This window comes from Halictus rubicundus, unplaced genomic scaffold (assembly GCF_050948215.1).
Source record: "Halictus rubicundus isolate RS-2024b unplaced genomic scaffold, iyHalRubi1_principal scaffold0169, whole genome shotgun sequence".
NCBI lineage: Eukaryota > Metazoa > Arthropoda > Insecta > Hymenoptera > Halictidae > Halictus > Halictus rubicundus.
In genome coordinates, this window is record NW_027488710.1 from 76700 (window position 1) to 96318 (window position 19619).

A 19619-nucleotide genomic window follows, 5' to 3' on the forward strand; every position below is an offset into this window, starting at 1 on the left:
GATAGGATAGGATAGAGGATAGGATAGGATAGAGGATAGGATAGGATAGAGGATAGGATCGGATAGAGGATATAATAGGATAGAGGATAGGATAGGATAGAGGATAGGATAGGATAGAGGATAGGATAGGATAGAGGATAGGATAGGATAGAGGATAGGATAGGATAGAGGATAGGATAGGATAGAGGATAGGATCGGATAGAGGATAGGATGGGATAGGGGATAGAGGATAGAGGATAGGATAGGATAGAGGATAGGATAGGATAGAGGATAGGATAGGATAGAGGATAGGATAGGATAGAGGATAGGGTAGGATAGAGGATAGGATAGGATAGAGGATAGGATAGGATAGAGGATAGGATAGGATAGAGGATAGGATAGGATAGAGGATAGAGGATAGAGGATAGGATAGGATAGAGGATAGGATAGGATAGTGGATAGGATAGGATAGAGGATAGGATAGGATAGAGGATAGGATAGGATAGAGGATAGGATCGGATAGAGGATAGGTTAGGATAGAGGATAGGATAGGATAGAGGATAGGATAGAGGATAGGATAGAGGATCGGATAGAAGATAGGATACGATAGAGGATAGGATAGGATAGAGGATAGGATAGGATAGAGGATAGGATAGGATAGAGGATAGGATAGGATAGAGGATAGGATAGGATAGAGGATAGGATAGGATAGAGGATAGGATAGGATAGAGGATAGGATAGGATAGAGGATAGGATAGGATAGAGGATAGGATAGGATAGAGGATGGGATAGGATAGAGGATAGGATAGGATAGAGGATAGGATAGGATAGGGGATTAGATATGATAGATTATAGGATAGGATAGAAGATAGGATAGGATAGAGGATAGGATAGGATAGAGCATAGAATAGGATAGAGGATAGGATAGGATAGAGGATAGGATAGGATAGAGGATAGGATAGGATAGAGGATAGGATCTCATAGAGCATAGGATAGGATAGAGGATAGGATAGGATAGAGGATAGGATAGGATAGAGGATAGGATAGGATAGAGGATAGGATAGGGGATTTGATAGGATAGATGATAGGGTAGGATAGAAGGTAGGATAGGATAGAGGATAGGATAGGATAGAGGATAGGATTTGATAGAGGATAGGATAGGATAGAGGATTGGATAGAGGATAGGACAGGATAGAGGATATTATAGGATAGAGGATATGATAGGATAGAGGAATGGATAGGATAGAGGATTGGATAGGATAGAGGATAGAGGATAGGATAGGATAGAGGATAGGATAGGATAGTGGATAGGATAGGATAGAGGATAGGATAGGATAGAGGATAGGATAGGATAGAGGATAGGATAGGATAGAGGATAGGATCGGATAGAGGATATAATAGGATAGAGGATAGGATAGGATAGAGGATAGGATAGGATAGAGGATAGGATAGGATAGAGGATAGGATAGGATAGAGGATAGGATAGGATAGAGGATAGGATAGGATAGAGGATAGGATCGGATAGAGGATAGGATAGGATAGAGGATGGGATAGGATAGAGGATAGATGATAGGATAAGATTGAGGATTGGATAGGATACAGGATAGGATAGGATAGAGGATAGGATAGGATAGAGGATAGGATAGGATAGAGGATAGGTTCGGATAGAGGATAGGATAGAGGATAGGACAGGATAGAGGATATTATAGGATAGAGGATATGATAGGATAGAGGAATGGATAGGATAGAGGATTGGATAGGATAGAGGATAGAGGATAGGATAGGATAGAGGATAGGATAGGATAGTGGATAGGATAGGATAGAGGATAGGATAGGATAGAGGATAGGATAGGATAGAGGATAGGATAGGATAGAGGATAGGTTCGGATAGAGGATAGGATAGGGTAGAGGATAGGATAGGATAGAGGATAGGATAAGATAGAGGATAGGATAGGATAGAGGATGGGATAGGATAGAGGATAGATGATAGGATAAGATTGAGGATTGGATAGGATACAGGATAGGATAGGATAGAGGATAGGATAGGATAGAGGATAGGATAGGATAGAGGATAGGTTCGGATAGAGGATAGGATAGGGTAGAGGATAGGATAGGATAGAGGATAGGATAGGATAGAGGATAGGATAGCATAGAGCATAGGATAGGATAGAGGATAGGATAGGATAGAGGATAGGATAGGATAGAGGATAGGATAGGATAGAGGATGGGATAGGATAGAGGATAGGATAGGATAGAGGATTGGATAGACAATAGGATAGGATAGAGGATAGGATAGGTTAGAGGATTGGATAGAGGATAGGATAGGATAGAGGATATTATAGGATAGAGGATATGATAGGATAGAGGAATGGATAGGATAGAGGATTGGATAGGATAGAGGATAGATGATAGGATAGGATTGGGGATTGGATAGGATACAGGATAGGATAGGATAGAGGATAGGATAGGGGATTTGATAGGATAGAGGATAGGATAGGATATAAGATAGGATAGGATTGAGGATTGGATAGGATGCAGGATAGGATAGGATAGAGGATAGGATAGGATAGAGGATAATATAGGATAGAGGATAGGATCGGATAGAGGATAGGATAGGATAGAGGATAGGATAGTGTTCGGGAACCCGGGACGAGAATTTTGGGGAGTGGACTGTATGGGAAATAGGATCGGGTGCGAACACAGGAGGGAGCTCGGAATTGCCAATGAGTGAAAATGTGAAGGAAGGAACGGGAGAGAATGGCCAAGAGAGCAAAGGAAGGATAGAAAGAGTCACCAAGCACGGGTGTAACGTTATATAAACTCTTTAATGTAAACACACTCGCGTAAACTATAATAGTGAGGGCGTGGTGCGATCGAGACGAGATGAAAATCGGATGCCGAGAAGCAGCGACGAAACGACAAGAACAACGATGGGCGCGAGCGTGTGTGTAATTAGACGTGTCGAGAACGAATTGCACACTTCTCAACGGCGACGGTAATGAGGCGATCGCTGGTGATTCCCATCGATCACGTGATCGCGTATCGGCTGCGCGCGATTCCGAGAAACGCCGAAAACAAAAGGCGTCGCGCACACGTGATTCGCAGGATCGAGCTGACATGGTAGACGGGGCCCCGGGGCGCTCCCCAGGGCCGTAGCGCGGGGTCTCGAACAGACTTAAAATTACCTTATTGCTACGTTTAATCCTAAACATACCGCCCGCCTCGGATTTCTTTAGAGATCCGAAATTGACTAGTCGAACAGTACCGCAGGACGGGAACCGCAAACAAGAATGATTCATATATTTGAAGGCACCGCCCGCCGTGGACCACTGGCAAGACACGTCCCGCCCGCCATGAACTGTGGGTGATACACGATAGAATGAGACATATATATATATATACAGGACGCGTATGTACAATGTCGGGAACGTAAACACGACGAACGAGGCGCAGATAAATCTAATGGTACGCACACGAAACTGAGACGGCGGTTATGCCTATTTACAGATATGTACAATCAACTTCTTGCATTCGAAGAGGCGATGTCGATGCGTCGCACGATGCAACTCTGCGATTAAGATTTAATCGGACGGTAAATCGATCGGAAGCACGCATACTTTAACAATGGGTCGCTTATATTCGGAATTAGCGGTTTTCACCGTGACAACGCGCGTAATGCCATCCTCGCCGGGGTGACAAGCGGAGACGCGACCAAGTTCCCATTTACACGGGGGTAGATTCGCATGCCGCAATAAAACTAACTGTCCGACGGTAATATTCGACTGAGGGGTTTTCCACTTGACGCGTTGTTGGAGACCATGCATGTAGTCATGCGACCATCGGTGCCAGAAACTTTCCATCATTTGTTGGAACAATTGCCAACGCGAGAGACGCGATTCCTTTTGATCGAGCAGCGATGGAGCCGGTACAGCGGTTAGCGCCGATCCGATCAAAAAATGCCCAGGCGTTAGGGCACAGTAGTCATCGAAATTATCCGACGCCGCGGCGAGTGGGCGGGAGTTCAAACATGCTTCTACTTGACAGAGCAAAGTCGAAAATTCTTCGAAGGTCAATGTGTGGGCTCCAACAACTCGTTTGAGGTGATATTTGACGCTACGAATGCCGGCCTCCCACAATCCTCCGAAATGAGGAGCGGAAGGCGGCGTGAAGTGCCACGTGACATTATCGGTGGCTAGCCGATTGAGCATTGTAGGATCGCGAGTGGCTTCTCGAAACGCCGTCGCGAGTTCTCGATTCGCGCCGGTAAACGTTGTGCCATTATCTGAGTACAGGGCGTTGGGAATACCGCGCCGAGAGCAGAAGCGGTTGTACGCGGCAAGGAACGCTACAGTCGAGTAATCGCTAACAAGTTCCAAATGAACGGCTTTGACGACCATACAAATAAATAAGGCGATGTAGGATTTGCGAGAATGATGTCCGCGACCCGGAGATGTGCGTGTTTGAATTGGACCGGCATAATCGAGACCGCAATGCAAAAACGGACGAGCCGAGCGCGTAACTCGAAAGTCCGGGAGGTCTCCCATAAGCGCGCTTTGTTGCTTTGCTTTCTCGCGGACGCATGCAACGCACTTATGAAGAAGGGCTCGTACTATTGGACGCGCGCGTAGAATCCAATATTCTTGGCGAAGAATGCTCAGCGTTAAATGAGATCCAGCATGGAGGGCTCGCAGATGAGCATGCACGATGATGACGTCTAAGAGTGGATGCGACTTAACGATAATCGGATGTTTTTCTTGCTCCGACAACTTGGCGTTTTTTAATCGTCCGCCCACGCGAATTAAGCCGTCTTTGTCTATATATGGATTAAGGGAGAGCAGGGAGCTCTTTTGGTTGAGCGGACGATGTTGACGAAGAGACTGAATCTCCTCAGGAAAAAGGTCACGTTGTATCTGTCGGAGCCAGAAATTCTTTGCACCTCGGATTTCTGACGCGTCGAGAGCTCGGCTTCCAACGCGTAAACGCGAAACGGGACGTTTCCGAATTCGCTCGACGAAACGGAAAATATACGCGGTGACCCTTAATAATTTTGGCCAGGATGAAAACCGGTCACGTAGCTCCCACGGTGTGCTAGGCAGTACAAGGTTAAAAGAGAGGGTCGGACGTTCCTCCGCGCGCGCGTCAGGCGATGCGACCGGGATATTTGGAGGCCAGTGGTCGGTCGACAGTTGCATCCACTGTGGTCCCTTCCACCAAAGATCGTGGTGCAATAGTTGGGACGGAAGTAAGCCGCGGGAGGCACAATCTGCGGGATTCTCCTCGGACGGTACATGTCGCCACATGGCATCCGGTAGGGAGGAGGCGATTTGAGCCACCCGATTCGCGACGAATGTTTTCCATCTCGACGCCGGTTGACGAAGCCAACAGAGGGTGATTGTCGAATCCGTCCAGCAATAACACGGGATCTCATTCGGAAGGTCATGCAGCGCTTGTCTCACGAACACGATGAGGCGAGCTAGTAAGAGGGCGGCGGAAAGTTCGAGCCGTGGAACAGTCAGCGGTTTGACAGGAGCGACTTTGGATTTGGCGGCAAGAAGAGACACGACAATGTGACCGGACGAGGTGACGACGCGCAGATACACGACAGCGGCATAGGCGACGGTAGATGCGTCGGCAAAGCCATGGAGTTCGCATGAGGCGATATCGAGAGTTTGGTGCGTCCATCGAGGAATCGCAAGGGACTTGAGGGCAGGTAATTCCGCGTTATATATCGTCCAGCGATCAAGAAAGGTTGATGGAAGTGGGGCGTCCCAACTGCATTTTTTCAACCACAGCTGTTGCATAAGAATTTTGGCATAGACGGTGGTGGGAGTGACCCAGCCTAAGGGATCGAAGAGGCGAGCGATCGTGGAAAGGATCGCTCGTTTGGTGCCTGCGGAATGATGGGGAAGCGTCACGCGGAAGCGAAATGCATCGGCATCTGGACTCCAGGCGACTCCAAGGACTTTCACAGTTTCGTCGAACTGTAATATTTTCTCAAGCCCTGTTCCACGGTCATGCGGACTGATGTCGCGAAGAAGATGTGGAGCGTTGGTCGTCCACTTATGCAACTGGAAGTGCGCTTTGCTGAGCAACGTGATCAACTGATTACGCGTTTCGGTTAAACGTGACTCGTCGGACGCGCCAAAAACGCAATCATCCACATAAAGATGGTTTTGGAGGACGCTCACGGCCAACGGAAAATTTGACCCTTCGTCTTCGACGAGTTGTTTCAAGACCCGAAGAGCCAGGAAGGGGGCCGGTGCTGTGCCATAGGTTACGGTCAACAACTGATACCGATCGACGGAATCAGACGGGGACGACCGCCATAGGATACGTTGATAATCGACGTCCTGCGGATTTACAAGAATTTGACGGTACATTTTTGTAACATCGGCGGTTAACAAGTACCGATATTGGCGACACCGCAATATTATTGTCGGGAGATCCGTTTGCAGTTTGGGTCCAATCAACAAATGGTCATTTAACGAGGTACCGTTGCTTGTGAGACTCGACGCATTGAATACTACCCGAAGATGAGTAGTTACGCTGCTTTCTCGAATCACCGCGTGATGCGGAATGTACACGGTTTGAGGGCCGTCTTGAAGAGACGGAGGAACTTTCCGCATATGCCCAAGGTTCAGATATTCGCGCAAGAACGCATCGTACTCGTCAAACAATGGAGGGTTCGAACGGAGCCGCGTCTCGAGACGCGTCAGCATCCGGTGGGCGATGCGGTAGGAATTGCCGATGTCGATCGGATGGGCCCGTCGGAAGGGTAAACGAACCATATAACGACCGGAAGGGTCGCGTGTATGCGTGGTGCGAAAGTGATTTTCGCACTGTTCTTCCTCTTCCGTGTAACGGGAGGTATTAGGAATCTCCTCGATTTCCCAAAAGCGACGAAGTTCGCTTTCGAGCGGGTCGGACGGGGAGCAATGGTACGACGGAACGACCGGAGATGACGTTGACGTCATCGAACCGGCAGGACCCGACAGAAACCATCCAAATATGGAGTTTTGAGCGATCGGTTCGTGAATAGATCCCGTGCGGAGGCCGTCCAACAGTATAAACCCGTATAGATCCGCGCCTATTATAATTTGTATGGGGTCGGAACTCATAGGCTTCTTGTCCGCTAAAGCGAGGTTACGAATATGTGGCCACGAAATGGTTCTTTCACATCGCTCAGGAACGTACCGCGTTAAGGATCGCAAAATCAACGTAGTGGTCGAGAGTGTCGGTCCGGTTCCGTTGGTGGGCGATATCTGAATTGTTGCAGCGTGTCGCGCGGTGGTTTCGCGGTTCCCTATACCGGAAATCGAGACAGACACGCGACGTCGTTGTACCCGTAATCGTTGCGCTAACGATTCCGTCATCAATGTAGTTGCCGAACCTTGATCGAGCAACGCGCGAACAAGTTCACTACGACCTGCGGCGGAACTTACTTTGACCCAAGCGGTCGCGAGCAGGATGCGTTGTGTTGCAAACACGGGTGGCGACGATACGTGTGACGCAACGGTAGTTTGCGCAAAGGGCGGCTGATCGGAACTTGATGGCGAGGCTTGAGAAACGGTTGAATTGTTGGGCGTGGAATCGAAATGTAACAAAGAATGATGTCGACGGCCGCATTGTTGACAGGAGTACTTACTCGGACACGCGGAGACAGCATGTTTTTGACTGAAGCAGTTTAAACAGCGTCGATCGCCTTTTACAAAGTCGAATCGCTGCGAGACGGTTTTAGATTTGAACTGCGTACAAGCGTTCAAACGGTGCTCGGTTTTGCACAACGGACACGACAACCGGTTGGAGGTCGCGGCGTGACTCGACACGTTTCGCTTCGCTTGTTTTGATATCGGTTGTAGAGCATCGAGCGCGCGAATCCGAGATTCTAAGAATTTCTCGAGCTCGGCATACGTCGGGTAGTCGGTGGAAGCTCCCAACTGCAACTCCCACGCTTTACGAGATGATCGGTCAAGGCGCGCGACAATTAAAAATACAAGCAGATCGTCCCATGTATCGACCGGACGACCGAGATTTCTGAGCGCTTGAATCGCGGTGTTGGCCTTGTCGCGCAGAGAGGTCAGATCGCTCGCGGATTCGGTCGACACGTGCGGCAAGGAATGAAGCGTTTGAATATGGAAATTCACGAGACCTCTGTGATTGTCAAACCGTGCAGTTAACAAATCCCATGCAATTTTAAAATTCGCCTCGGTAATCGGCAGGTTCCGGACAAGGTCGCTCGCGGCACCTTTCAAACACGACCCGAGATAGTGCAGACGCGAGACGTCGGACAACGAAATATCTTTGATGATAAGGGCGGTAAACTTATCTCGAAAGCTTTCCCAGTCGTGGAAGTCTCCGGAAAACGTGGGCAGTCCTATTCGAGGCAGTTTCGATGGTGGTTGAGCTGGTGGAGGCGCTCCCGCTAAAGGTGAAGGCGGCGGAAGTTTGGCGGCTAGGGTTTGGATCGAGTCCGCGATGAAATCCGCGGCCGTGGTGTAATCGTCCTCGCACCGGTTAAAATGCTCCTCCTTGAAGTAGGCGAGCTTGGTCGCTCCTTCGGTCTTGCGGAAGCTCTGAAGGCGCCGATTATTTTCCCGGCATTGGGCGAACGTCTCCTTGAGGTATTCCAGCCGCATTTGAAGTTTAGGCACGGTGAAGTTGTTTTGCCCAAGCTTCTTCAAATTTGGAAGAACTCGTGCGAGGGCTTTCATGGCGGCCTCCTGCTCCAACAGCAAATCGTCCATGGTGGTGGCCATGCTTTCCGTTAACAAATTCGAATTGAATCTTCTTCTTCACAAGGAACGAATATCCGGCTCGAAGGACCAATATGTTCGGGAACCCGGGACGAGAATTTTGGGGAGTGGACTGTATGGGAAATAGGATCGGGTGCGAACACAGGAGGGAGCTCGGAATTGCCAATGAGTGAAAATGTGAAGGAAGGAACGGGAGAGAATGGCCAAGAGAGCAAAGGAAGGATAGAAAGAGTCACCAAGCACGGGTGTAACGTTATATAAACTCTTTAATGTAAACACACTCGCGTAAACTATAATAGTGAGGGCGTGGTGCGATCGAGACGAGATGAAAATCGGATGCCGAGAAGCAGCGACGAAACGACAAGAACAACGATGGGCGCGAGCGTGTGTGTAATTAGACGTGTCGAGAACGAATTGCACACTTCTCAACGGCGACGGTAATGAGGCGATCGCTGGTGATTCCCATCGATCACGTGATCGCGTATCGGCTGCGCGCGATTCCGAGAAACGCCGAAAACAAAAGGCGTCGCGCACACGTGATTCGCAGGATCGAGCTGACATGGTAGACGGGGCCCCGGGGCGCTCCCCAGGGCCGTAGCGCGGGGTCTCGAACAGACTTAAAATTACCTTATTGCTACGTTTAATCCTAAACAGATAGGATAGAGGATAGGATAGGATAGAGGATAGAGGATAGGATAGCATAGAGGATAGGATAGGATAGAGGATAGATGATAGGATAGGATTGAGGATTGGATAGGATACAGGATAGGATGGGATAGAGGATAGGATAGGGGATTTGATAGGATAGAGGATAGGATAGGATAGAAGATAGGATAGGATAGAGGATTGGATAGAGGATAGGATAGAGAATAGGTTAGGATAGAGAATAGGAACGGATAGATGATATTATAAGATAGAGGATAGGATATGATAGAGTATACGATATTATAGAGGGTAGGATAGGATAGAGCATAGGATACGGGATTGGATAGGATAGGATAGAGGATAGGATAGGATAGCGGATTGGATAGGATACAGGAAAGGATAGACTTGAGGATAGATGATAGGGTAGGATAGAAGATAGGATAGGATAGAGGATAGGATAGGATAGAGCATAGAATAGGATAGAGGATAGGATAGGATAGAGGATAGGATATGATAGAGGATAGGATCGGATAGAGGATAGGATAGGATAGAGGATGGGATAGGATAGAGGATAGGCTAGGATAGAGGATAGGATAGGATATAGGATAGAGGATAGGATAGGATAGAGGATAGGATAGGATAGAGGATAGGATAGGATAGAGGATAGGATAGGATAGAGGATAGGATAGGATAGAGATAAGGATAGGATAGAGGTTAGGATAGGATAGAGGATAGGATAGGATAGAGGATAGGATAGGATAGAGGATAGGATAGGGGATTTGATAGGATAGAGGATAGGATACGATAGAAGATAGGATAGGATAGAGGATAGGATAGGATAGAGGATTGGATAGGATACAGGAAAGGATAGACTTGAGGATAGATGAAAAGATAGGATAGAGGATTGGATAGGATACAGGATAGGATAGGATAGAGGATAGGATAGGGGATTTGATAAGATAGAGGATAGGATAGGATAGAGGATAGGATAGGATAGAGGATAGATGATAGGATAGGATAGAGGATTGGATAGGATACAGGATAGGATAGGATAGAGGATAGGATAGGGGATTTGATAGGATAGAGGATAGGATAGGATAGAAGATAGGATAGGATAGAGGATAGGATAGGATAGAGGATAGCGCCGTGCCCTGCGGCGCGCGGTGGGCCACGACCTCTCGCTCCCGGCTGTCGTCGCTGCGGCAGCCGGTGGCGAGGAGGCGTGGAGGGGGTTCGCTTCCTTCTGCGAGCGGGTTATGCTGCGGAAGGAGGCTGCGGAACGGGATCGGGAGCGTAATCACGATCCCGGCCGAAGGGGGGGGAGGCGGCGCAGGGTACGCCCCGGGGGCGTACCCCCGTTGCGACGCCTCTGACGCGAGCGGGGACGCCCTTGATGATCTCGAGGCGGGGGATCGGATATCCCCTTACACTCGGTCACCAACGGCGTCCCCGGAGGCCGCCGGGCATCTCGAGCGGGGGCTCGGATGCTCATCGGGCGGCCTAACAGGGGGGAAGGCGCCACGTCGTCCGTTGCGTGGTGCCTTCGGATAGAGTAGGTACGGGAGGGGGCCGCGTCCCCCCCTGGGTGGTATGCTAAGGCGGGGGCACACCGGATTGACATGCGCGCGCAGAGCACGGGTGCCCCCAGGAGTCTAGGGACGGACGGGGAGGAGTTAGTGGGTATACTCGGCGTTGCACCAACCAGCCGAGGAGTCCCACATAACCCGGACCACCCCCCCCCCCCCGGGGGGGTTCGGGTATCCGTAACGAGATTACCTCCTCGGAAAAAAAAAAAAAAAAAAAAAAAAAAAAAATAGGATAGGATAGAGGATAGGATAGGATAGAGGATAGGATAGGATAGAGGATAGGATAGGATAGAGGATAGGATAGGATAGAGGATAGGATAGGATAGAGGATAGGATAGGATAGAGGATAGGATAGGATAGAGGATAGGATAGGATAGAGGATAGGATAGGATAGAGGATAGGATAGGATAGAGGATAGGATAGGATAGAGGATAGGATAGGATAGAGGATAGGATAGGATAGAGGATAGGATAGGGGATTTGATAGGATAGAGGATAGGATACGATAGAAGATAGGATAGGATAGAGGATAGGATAGGATAGAGGATTGGATAGGATACAGGAAAGGATAGACTTGAGGATAGATGAAAAGATAGGATAGAGGATTGGATAGGATACAGGATAGGATAGGATAGAGGATAGGATAGGGGATTTGATAAGATAGAGGATAGGATAGGATAGAGGATAGGATAGGATAGAGGATAGATGATAGGATAGGATAGAGGATTGGATAGGATACAGGATAGGATAGGATAGAGGATAGGATAGGGGATTTGATAGGATAGAGGATAGGATAGGATAGAAGATAGGATAGGATAGAGGGTAGGATAGGATAGAGGATAGGATAGGATAGAGGGTAGGATAGGATAGAGGATAGGATAGGTTAGAGGATTGGATAGAGGATAGGATAGGATAGAGGATATTATAGGATAGGGGATATTATAGGATAGAGGATATGATAGGATAGAGGAATGGATAGGATAGATGATTGGATAGGATAGAGGATAGAGGATAGGATAGCATAGAGGATAGGACAGGATAGAGGATTGGATAGGATAGAGGATAGGATAGGATAGAGGATGGGATAGGATAGAGGATAGGATAGGATAGAGGATAGGATAGGATAGGGGATTAGATATGATAGATTATAGGATAGGATAGAAGATAGGATAGGATAGAGGATAGGATAGGATAGAGGATAGGATAGGATAGAGGATAGGATAGGTTAGAGGATTGGATAGAGGATAGGATAGGATAGAGGATATTATAGGATAGAGGATATGATAGGATAGAGGATAGGATAGGATAGAGGATAGAGGATAGGATAGCATAGAGGATAGGATAGGATAGAGGATAGGATAGGATAGAGGATAGGATAGGATAGAGGATAGGATAGGATAGAAGATAGGATAGGATAGAGGATAGGATAGGATAGAGGATAGGATCGGATAGAGGATAGGATAGGATAGAGGATAGGATAGGATAGAGGATAGGATAGGATAGAGGATAGGATAGGATAGAGGATAGGATAGGGAATTTGATAGGATAGAGGATAGGATAGGATAGAAGATAGGATAGGATAGAGGATACGATAGGATAGAGGATAGGATAGGATAGAGGATTGGATAGGATACAGGAAAGGATAGGATAGAGAATAGGTTAGGATAGAGAATAGGAACGGATAGATGATATTATAGGATAGAGGATAGGATAGAGGATTGGATAGGATAGGATAGAGCATAGGATAGGATAGAGGATAGGATAGGATAGAGGATACGATAGGATAGAGGATAGGATAGGATAGAGGATTGGATAGGATACAGGAAAGGATAGGATAGAGGATAGGATAGAGGATAGGATAGAGGATAGGATAGAGGATACGATAGAGGATAGGATAGGATAGAGGATAGGATAGGATAGAGGATGGGATAGGATAGAGGATAGGATAGGATAGAGGATTGGATAGAGGATAGGATAGGATAGAGGAATGGATAGGATAGAGGATTGGATAGGATAGAGGATATTATAGGATAGAGGATATGATAGGATAGAGGAATGGATAGGATAGAGGATTGGATGTGGATGGAGGTGACGAGCAAGGCGGCGAAGAGGGCCAAGAAGAAGATGGCCGCGGAGGAGGCTGCGGCGAGAGCAGTCGCGGCCGAGGCAGCTGCCGCCGCTTCACGGCTGCAGGCTGCGAGGGAGCCGAGGGCGGCGGGCGGCGCACGAGTGCAGGGCGGCGCGAGCGCGGCGAAGCCCGCCGCCGGGAGGGACGGTGGCCTGGGACGCACCCCCAGAACCGGAGCAGTGGCCATCACCATCCCCGAGAGCTGCAAGCTCACTTATTCGGAGGTGATGGCCAGGGCAAAAGAGAGGGTGGACCTCAAGGCTATCGGGATCGAGTCGGGGGTGCTTCCCAGGCGGTCGAAAACCGGCGGGATCCTCCTGGAGGTCAGGGGCACGGGGTGCCAGGAGAAGGCACGGGCCCTCTCCGGGAGGATCGCCGTGGCGCTTGGGGGGACCGGGGTTAAGGTCTCCGAGGCGGTCAAGCGCGGCGAGGTGCGCGTGGCGGGCCTGGACGACTCGGTGTCGTCCGGGGACGTAGCGGTGGCGCTGGCGGCGGCGGCGGGGTGTTCCGCGGCGGAGTTCCGGGTCGGCGAGATCCGCAGACCCGCCTCGGAGCAGGCGCTGGGCTCCTGTTGCGCCCAGGGCCCCCTCGCGGCCGTCAAGAAAGTGGTGGCGGGAGGCCGGCTGCTGGTCGGCTGGTCCTCGGCCCGCGTCGAGGCGCTGAGGGAGCGGCCCCTCCAATGCTTCCGTTGCTTGGAGACGGGGCACACGCGGGCGACATGGTCCGCTCTGCGCGGACCTGGGGAGACCATCGGGCCATAGATTCGGGGCCAAAGCGTGTGCCCCGGCTCCCAAGAGGGGCCGCGCGGCGACGAAAGAGAAGGGCGCGTCTGGGGCTGCATCCGCCCGGCCCTCCCAGGGAGGGGACTCTGCAGAGCCCATGTTAGAGTAGGTACTTTTAATCCTACTCCGGTTCTGCAGGCGAACCTCAACCACTCGCGCGCGGCACAGGACCTGTTTGTCCAAGCCGTGCGCGAGTGGGGGGCTGGGCTGGCAGTTGCGGCGGAGCCGTACGCAATCCCCGAACACCCCTTCTGGGTGGGGGACGAGATCGGCTCCGTAGTAATAGTGGCGGGAAGCCGCCCCGGGTCCCCGTCGGTCTCCCTTCTGGAGCGGGGCGAGGGATTCGTGGCGGTGCAATGGGGGGACATCGCGGTTGTCGGGATCTACATCTCGCCGAGCTGTGGCCTCGATCAATTTCGGGGGTTCCTGGGTGGGCTGAACAGCTGCATCGCGCGGTGCAGCGCCCGCCCGGTTCTCGTTTTGGGAGACTTCAATGCCCACGCGGTATCGTGGGGGAGTCCCAGGACGACCACTAGGGGTAGCGAGGTGTTAACCTGGGCGGCCGGCCTGGATCTCCGGTTGATTAACCGGGGATCCACGCCGACGTGCGTGCGTCCGCAGGGGGTCTCGATTGTCGACCTGACATGGGGGACTCCCTCGGCCGTGCGCCGGGTGTCGGGATGGAGGGTGGCCGAGGAGATAGAGATTGCGTCAGACCATACGCCCATCGTCATGGACGTGTGGCCCACCCTCCACGCGCGGGATTCCCGGCCGGGCCGGGGGGACCGACGGCCGCGATGGGCCTTGAAGCGGCTGGACGCGGACGCGTTCGGGGCCGCGGTAGCCGCGGCGACATGGACGGGGCCGGCCCTGTCCGAGCTGGCGCCTGCGCAAGGGGCGAGGCGGCTGCGGGAGGTAATGACGGCGGTGTGCGACACCGCCATGCCCCGCAGCCGGTTCGCCCCCAGGAGGGCGGCGTACTGGTGGTCCGCCGGCATTGCGGAGCTCCGGCGTGCCTGCAATGCCGCGCGGCGTCGGTACGGCCGAGCGCGTAGGAGGCGCGACGACGAGGAGGCGACGGCGAGGCTCGGCGGGGAGTACCGAGCCGCGCTCGGGGTTCTCCGCAGGGCTATCGCGCGGGCCAAGGCCGACGCGTGGTCGGAGCTCGTCGGCATGGTGGACTCCGATCCATGGGGGCGCCCGTACAAGCTTGTCATGAACAAGCTGCGCGCGTGGGCGCCTCCGGTGACGGAGTCGATGGACCCCCACCTGCTCGAGGGAGTGGTGGCGTCCCTCTTCCCGCGAGAGGGGGGACAACTGCGCCGCTCCCATTGGGAACAGGAGCCTCTCTCCTGGTCCGCAGAGTGGGAGGTGTCGGCCGGCGAGCTGGGTGAGGCGATGGCCAGGGCGCGGCGGGTGGGCCGCAAGGCCCCGGGCCCGGACGGGGTGCCGGGCCGCGCGTTGGTCTTGGCCCTGGAGGGGGGACTCGCCGCCGAACTCCGGCAGCTGTATAACGGCTGTCTGAGGGAGGGGGTGTTCCCCACGGAGTGGAAGTCGGGCAGGTTGGTCCTCCTTCCGAAGGGGGGCAAGTCCCGGGACTCGCCCTCAGGGTACCGGCCAATTTGTCTGCTGGACGAGGCGGGGAAGTTGTTCGAGCGCGTACTCGTTGGACGCCTCGTCCGGCACCTGTCGGCGGGAGGGGTCCCCGATCTGAGCGGGGTTCAATTCGGCTTCCGGGAGGGTCTCTCCACCGTCGACGCTATTCGGCGGGTGAGGGCTCTCTCGGAGGCCTGTACGAGGGGGGGCGGTGTTGCGTTGGCGATATCCTTGGATATCGCTAACGCGTTCAACACCGTCCCCTGGGATCGGATAATGGAGGCCCTGGTCTTCCACCGGGTGCCTCTGTATCTCAGAAGGGTGATCGGGAGCTATCTCTCCGACAGGGGTATAGAGTATCCCGGCCGGTACGGGATGGTGCGCAGGGGCGTCGTGCGCGGGGTTCCGCAGGGCTCGGTGTTGGGCCCGTTGCTGTGGAATCTTGCGTACGATCGCGTCCTGCGGGAGGAGATGCCTCCCGGGGTCAGCCTGACGTGTTACGCTGACGACACGCTGGTACTGGCCACCGGGAGGTATGCGAAGGAGGCCATCTGCCTGGCGGAGCGCGGCGCATGGCGCGCGGTGCGCGCGATCCGGTCGCTGGGCCTAGAGGTGTCCGTCGAGAAAACCAGGGCCATGTGGTTTCTCCGCTCGGCCCGGTTGGCGGCGCCTCCCCAGTGCTGGATCTGCGTGGGGGAGGGGATGGTCAAGGTCGGGTCCCAGATGCGGTACCTGGGACTCGAGCTTGACGGCCGGTGGCGTTTTGACCGCCACCTTTAGTCGCTGGCGCCCCGGGCGGAGAGGGCGACCGCTGCGCTCGGTCGCCTTCTCCCGAATCTCGGGGGACCCTGTGGACGGGTGCGTCGTCTGTTCGCGGTGGTGGTGCGAGTTTTGGTCCTGTACGGAGCCCCTGTATGGGCGCACGATGTCTTGGCTAGGGGGCGCAGTGGCGGCACACGGTCGCTGCTGCGTCGCATCGAGCGCAGGCTGGCCATAGGCATAGTGCGGGGGTACCGCACCATTTCATACGCGACGGCGATGGTGATGTCGGGGCTGATCCCCCTCGAGCTGGAGGCCCGCGTGTTGGCGGATGTGCATACGCACTCCAGGGAACTCCGGCTCCGGGGGGTGGCCCCGGATCAGGCGCGGCTCATGGTGGATGAGCTCAGGCGGCATGCTCGGCGGCACGCAGCCCGGGAGTGGCGCGATAGCCTTCCCGGGACGAGGGAGGGCGAGAGGCGGGCCGTTCGGGCCATCCTCCCGGTGTTCGATCAATGGAACAGGGGATGGATGGGGCATAGGGTCTCCTACCGTGTGACGCAGGTGATGAGCGGGCACGGGTGCTTCGGCGACTACCTGTGTCGCATCGGGAGGGAGACCGAGGAGGCGTGTCACCACTGCGGCGAGCCGCGGGACACGGCGCAACACACTCTGGAGGAGTGTCCGGCATGGGGGGGGAGAGCGCCGTGCCCTGCGGCGCGCGGTGGGCCACGACCTCTCGCTCCCGGCTGTCGTCGCTGCGGCAGCCGGTGGCGAGGAGGCGTGGAGGGGGTTCGCTTCCTTCTGCGAGCGGGTTATGCTGCGGAAGGAGGCTGCGGAACGGGATCGGGAGCGTAATCACGATCCCGGCCGAAGGGGGGGGAGGCGGCGCAGGGTACGCCCCGGGGGCGTACCCCCGTTGCGACGCCTCTGACGCGAGCGGGGACGCCCTTGATGATCTCGAGGCGGGGGATCGGATATCCCTTTACACTCGGTCACCAACGGCGTCCCCGGAGGCCGCCGGGCATCTCGGGCGGGGGCTCGGATGCTCATCGGGCGGCCTAACAGGGGGGGAAGGCGCCACGTCGTCCGTTGCGTGGTGCCTTCGGATAGAGTAGGTACGGGAGGGGGCCGCGTCCCCCCCCTGGGTGGTATGCTAAGGCGGGGGCACACCGGATTGACATGCGCGCGCAGAGCACGGGTGCCCCCAGGAGTCTAGGGACGGACGGGGAGGAGTTAGTGGGTATACTCGGCGTTGCACCAACCAGCCGAGGAGTCCCACATAACCCGGACCACCCCCCCCCCCGGGGGGTTCGGGTATCCGCAACGAGATTACTTCCTCGAAAAAAAAAAAAAAATAGGATAGAGGATTGGATAGGATAGAAGATAGGATAGGATAGAGGATAGGATAGGATAGAGGATAGGATCGGATAGAGGATAGGATAGGATAGAGGATAGGATAGGATAGAGGATAGGATAGGATAGAGGATAGGATATGATAGAGGATAGGATAGGGAATTTGATAGGATAGAGGATAGGATAGGATAGAAGATAGGATAGGATAGAGGATACGATAGGATAGAGGATAGGATAGGATAGAGGATTGGATAGGATACAGGAAAGGATAGGATAGAGGATAGGATAGGATAGAGGATAGGATAGGATAGTGGATAGGATAGGATAGAGGATAGGATAGGATAGAGGATAGGATAGGATAGAGGATAGGATAGGATAGAGGATAGGATAGGATAGAGGATAGGATAGGGAATTTGATAGGATAGAGGATAGGATAGGATAGAAGATAGGATAGGATAGAGGATACGATAGGATAGAGGATCGGATAGGATAGAGGATTGGATAGGATACAGGAAAGGATAGGATAGAGGATAGGATAGGATAGAGGATAGGATAGGATAGTGGATAGGATAGGATAGAGGATAGGATAGGATAGGATAGAGGATAGGATAGGGGATTTGATAGGATAGATGATAGGGTAGGATAGAAGATTGGATAGGATAGAGGATAGGATAGGATAGAGGATAGGATAGGATAGAGGATAGGATAGGATAGAGGATTGGATAGAGGATAGGATAGGATAGAGGATATTATAGGATAGAGGATATGATGGGATAGAGGAATGGATAGGATAGAGGATTGGATAGGATAGAGGATAGATGATAGGATAGGATTGAGGATTGGATAGGATAGAGGATACGATAGGATAGAGGATAGGATAGGATAGAGGATAGGATAGAGAATAGGTTAGGATAGAGAGTAGGAACGGATAGATGATATTATAGGATAGAGGATAGGATATGATAGAGTATACGATATTATAGTGGGTAGGATAGGATAGAGCATAGGTCAGGGGATTGGATAGGATAGGATAGAGGATAGGCTAGGATAGAGGATAGGATAGAGGATAGGATAGGATAGAGGATTGGATAGAGGATAGGATAGGATAGAGGATAGGTTAGGGGATTGGATAGGATAGGATAGAGGATAGGCTAGGATAGAGGATAGGATAGAGGATAGGATAGGATAGAGGACAGGATAGGATAGATGATAGGATAGGATAGAGGATTGGATAGGATACAGGAAAGGATAGACTTGAGGATATATGATAGGATAGGATACAGGATTGGATAGGATACAGGATAGGATAGGATAGACGATAGGATAGGGGATTTGATAGAATAGAGGATAGGATAGGATAGAGGATAGTATAGAGGATAGGATAGTATAGAGGATAGGATAGGATAGAGGATAGGGTAGGATAGAGGATAGGATAGGACAGAGGAGAGGGTAGGGGATTTGATAGGATAGAGGATAGGATAGGATAGAAGATAGGATAGGATAGAGGATAGGATAGGATAGAGGATAGGATAGGATAGAGGATAGGATAGGGGATTTGATAGGATAGATGATAGGGTAGGATAGAGGATAGGATAGAGGATAGGATAGAGAATAGGTTAGGATAGAGAGTAGGAACGGATAGATGATATTGCAGGATAGAGGATAGGATATGATAGAGTATACGATATTATAGTGGGTAGGATAGGATAGACGATAGGATAGGGGATTTGATAGAATAGAGGATAGGATAGGATAGAGGATAGTATAGAGGATAGGATAGGATAGAGGATAGGATACGATAGAGGATTGGATAGAGGATATGATAGGATAGAGGATATTATAGGATAGAGGATATGATAGGATAGTGGATAGGATAGGATAGATGATTGGATAGGATAGAGGATAGATGATAGGATAGGATAGAGGATAGGATAGGATAGAAGATAGGATAGGATAGAGGATACGACAGGATAGAGGATAGGATAGGGGATTTGATAGGATAGATGATAGGGTAGGATAGAGGATAGGATAGAGGA

General features: G+C 52.0%; 1 protein-coding gene across 1 annotated transcript; it reads right to left on the reverse strand.

Moving 5' to 3' along the window:
• Positions 1–5078: 5078 nt before the first annotated feature.
• On the reverse strand, positions 5079–8735 carry LOC143363915 (uncharacterized; the record flags this gene model as incomplete). The annotated part of the gene is made up of 1 exon (XM_076804445.1): positions 5079–8735. A coding segment is annotated over exon 1 (3657 nt), but the record flags the coding sequence as incomplete, so codon positions are not given.
• Between the last annotated feature and the right edge of the window lie 10884 nt (positions 8736–19619).